General features: G+C 53.6%; 1 protein-coding gene across 1 annotated transcript; it reads right to left on the reverse strand.

Annotated features, from left to right (window-relative positions):
- Positions 1-1426: 1426 nt before the first annotated feature.
- Positions 1427-3047, reverse strand: LOC123067351 (premnaspirodiene oxygenase-like). Its single transcript, XM_044490182.1, has 2 exons — positions 2112-3047; positions 1427-2023 (listed from the first exon to the last, which is right to left on the reverse strand). Exons 1-2 carry the CDS (start codon positions 3045-3047, stop codon positions 1427-1429), a joined length of 1533 nt encoding a protein of 510 aa, XP_044346117.1.
- Between the last annotated feature and the right edge of the window lie 389 nt (positions 3048-3436).

Below are 3436 nucleotides of genomic sequence, written 5' to 3' on the forward strand. Positions count from 1 at the left end.
CGTCACGGACGCCCCAGACTCCGACGACTTCTTCCCCGACATCGACAACCTCGTCGACGACATGGCTGGCGAGGACACCGGCCCCAAGACCGGTGCTTCTGCTCCCGTTCGGTACGTTTTCATACTCTTTATGTTAGAGGTTCTACCACAACTTCTTGCTCTAGTATCTATTCTAGATGTGTTCCGTTCTAATTCATATATGCAGATGCTATTTACCTTCTCTTTGTCAGTTTGCATGACTTACTTTATCTCTGCTATATCAGTCATGCGTTATCTAGTATTTCCGTTACTAAAATTATTCGGTAAATTGCTAATATTTCCAACAACGCTAGCAAATCCTCTCTCAAATGTGTCACAAATGAGCTTAGTCACCTAGAAAATGATTCACGCCCAGTTGATCTTGTGACCGTTGGATGAGCATCTAAGGGTTGTCACACCTCCTTCTACCTGGAGCTAGCCCTTCTCTTTTTCCTTCAGCACCCGGTTTCCACGTGAGATAAGTTCATCACGTGGATAAGAGGTGAGTTAATCATCTGTGTGTACTGTACTGCGTACATAACGAAACAACAATATGTCGTATCTGAGGAGAAAATGCTTGTAACCAAATAGTCGTGTGCACATTTCTTCTCTGCCAGTCTAGAGAAGCGACTTGCCAGTGCAGGTTGAGATGGACTCTCTAATGGCAGTAAAATTGATTCAAGCTTCAGATGTCGACAGATCGGTTTACTCGTCCATCATAAAGAAGATTAGATATCTTTTGTTCCTTCGTGATTTTTGTATTACTCATGTAAATCGTAGCCAAAATAAAGTTAGTGATAGTTTAGTATATTTTGCTCGTAGCGAGGGTAGAACCATGACTTGGCTTGGTTCGGGACCTCCAGATGCTTTGAATTTGGCTGCGATGGATTGTAAGGACTTGAGGTTTTGAGTAATACAAATTTCTATCCGCAAAAAAAAACCATGTGATGAACATGATTTTTGGCTTATATTCACTCAACCAGACACAGATGAAAATACATCAAAAGTGATGCAACAAACCTAACACATCTTTTTGTAGCAGCTGCAGTTTATGAAGAATGGTCCTTTTTATGTCAAGTTTTTGTCAATGTCAAATTTGACAATTGTCTTAGGGAAGCTAATCAAGTTGCGCGTCTTTTAGCTTGTAATTCTGAGGATTTTATTACTTTTAAGCCAAGTTCGATCATTGTCTTAGGGAACCTCCCCTTTTTATCTTAGCACAGTTAGCAATTCTTCATAATAGAGTCGCCATGATGGCTTTCCCTAAGAAACAGCAAAATAAAACTGCAGGTCCTTACAACGGTAGCCAAGACATTTATTTAAAATAGTACAGGTTTTGTAGTCACGATCGTCACCACAAAGCACAAACACAAGAAACTCTTCTTGGTGCTAATACGGCCGGGTACGTCTAGTTATCTGTGGGCACAGGGACATGAGGGACAGCGAACACCACCAGCTCAGCCCGCCGGCGCGTGATGAGCCCGGCCTCCTCAGTCATGTCCAGCTCCTCGGGGACCATCCCGTCCGGCAGCTTCCAGTCGAAATGGAAGAGCAGCGCCGCGAGGGCGAGCTCGAGGTGCACGAGGCCGAAGGAGACGCCGGGGCATATCCTCCGGCCGGCGCCGAACGGCAGGAACTCGAAGTCCACCCCCTTGAAGTCCGGCGTGCCGCAGCTCTCGAACCTCTCCGGGACGAACTCCTCGGCGGAGTCCCAGTGGGCCGGGTCCCTGCCCATCGCCCAGGTGTTGACCAGCACCATGGCGCCCTGTGGCACGTCGAAGCCGAGCACCTGCTGCCGCGGGCCGCCGCACTCCCGTTTCAGCATCACCGGCGGGTGCAGCCTGAGCGTCTCCTTGATGACCAGCCGCAGGTAGTGCAGGTGTCCGTCGAGCTGTCGCCGGACCTCGTCTTGCGCCCTCCGCATGGCCGCCGGCTTACGCAGCAGCTCCGCCATTGCCCACACCAGCGTGGTCGACGTGGTCTCGCTGCTCGCACTAATCAAGTCCTGCATGCATGCAAACAATAATGGTTGACGCCTTTCGATCGAGGATTGGTAAACACTAAACAGGATCGGGATTCGGGAGAGAGCTTACTATGATGACCAATTTGATGTTCTCCGTGGTGAAGGGATACTGGGAGTCCATGTCGTCCTGGAGCCTCAAGAGCACGTCAAGCAAGTCCTCGGCGTGCTCCTCTCCGCCGTCGGCGCATGCTGCTGATCTCTTCTTGTCCCGGTGCTGCTGGATGACGGAGTCCATGAAGGCGGCCATGCGTTTGTTGCGGTGGTCGATCCTGGCGGGCACGCGGCTCAGGAGCATGGCGAGCCGGGACGACGGGAAAAGGTCCGGCAGGGTCATCCCCGGCACGATCTTTAACCCCTCCCGCAGCAGCGTGAACAGGGTGTCGCGGTCGTCGCTTCTCAGGCGGCCGACCATGGCCTGCAACGAGGAGTCCGCGACGAACGAGGCTAGTCCCCGGGTCAAGTTCACGGACGCCGATGCCGACGCCGACGACGCGACGGAGCGGAGCAGGCGTCCCAGCACCTCCGCTCTGACAGCGCGGAAGGAGTGGACGCGGCGGTTGCTGAGGAGCTCGAGGGTGCAGATCTTGCGGAGCTGCCGCCAGCCGTCGCCGTATGGCGCGAAGACGAGGCCCTCGGAGCCACGCAGGAAGAGGTGCATGGTCGGGCTGAGGGGCCGCGACGCGAAGGCCACGTCGTGGGTCTTTATGATCTCGCGCGCCGCGTCCGGGGAGGTGGCCACGAGCACGGGGAGCTGGCAGAACCGGAGCAGCATGAGCGGGCCGTGGCGCCGAGCCAGGTCGCGCATGGCGTGGTGCGGCGGGACCGACGAGCCGGCGAGGTGGTGCAGGTGGCCGATCACCGGCAGCGCCCATGGCCCCGGAGGAAACCGTTGTCCGCCGGCCGATCTCCTGCGGCTGCGGAACGCTCCTACCAGGTAGAGCGTAGTTACCACGACCAGAAGAAGAAGCAGGAGGAGCGAGTAGTATGCTGGGATCTCGGCAGCCATGGCCGGTAACTTTGAGCTCGATGGGCTTCAAGCGTACGTCGTCCCCTGATATATTCTCTCATGAGGAGGTTTGGATATTTATAGTGGCCTTGCGTAGAGTCTTGATCTTGCTGCTCTCATCTTGGCTGCGCCGGAGCGATTTGTTTGCACCACCCAGGCCCGGATTAAACTTGGCAATGCGATCTCTACTAGACACAAGTCGAAATCGCCCGCCGTCACCTCCTACGACATTCGGCCCCGACTGCATGCACAGCTTGAAGCGACAGCTCACAACCAGATACTTGGACCCCGCTCCTTCTAATCTTATCTGCATATACATACGCATGGTTTTACATCATCAAAACTGTTATACCATTAAATTTACTAACTTGATTCACTAGCATCCGTCC

Source organism: Triticum aestivum, chromosome 3B (assembly GCF_018294505.1).
Source record: "Triticum aestivum cultivar Chinese Spring chromosome 3B, IWGSC CS RefSeq v2.1, whole genome shotgun sequence".
NCBI classification, from domain to species: Eukaryota; Viridiplantae; Streptophyta; class Magnoliopsida; order Poales; family Poaceae; genus Triticum; species Triticum aestivum.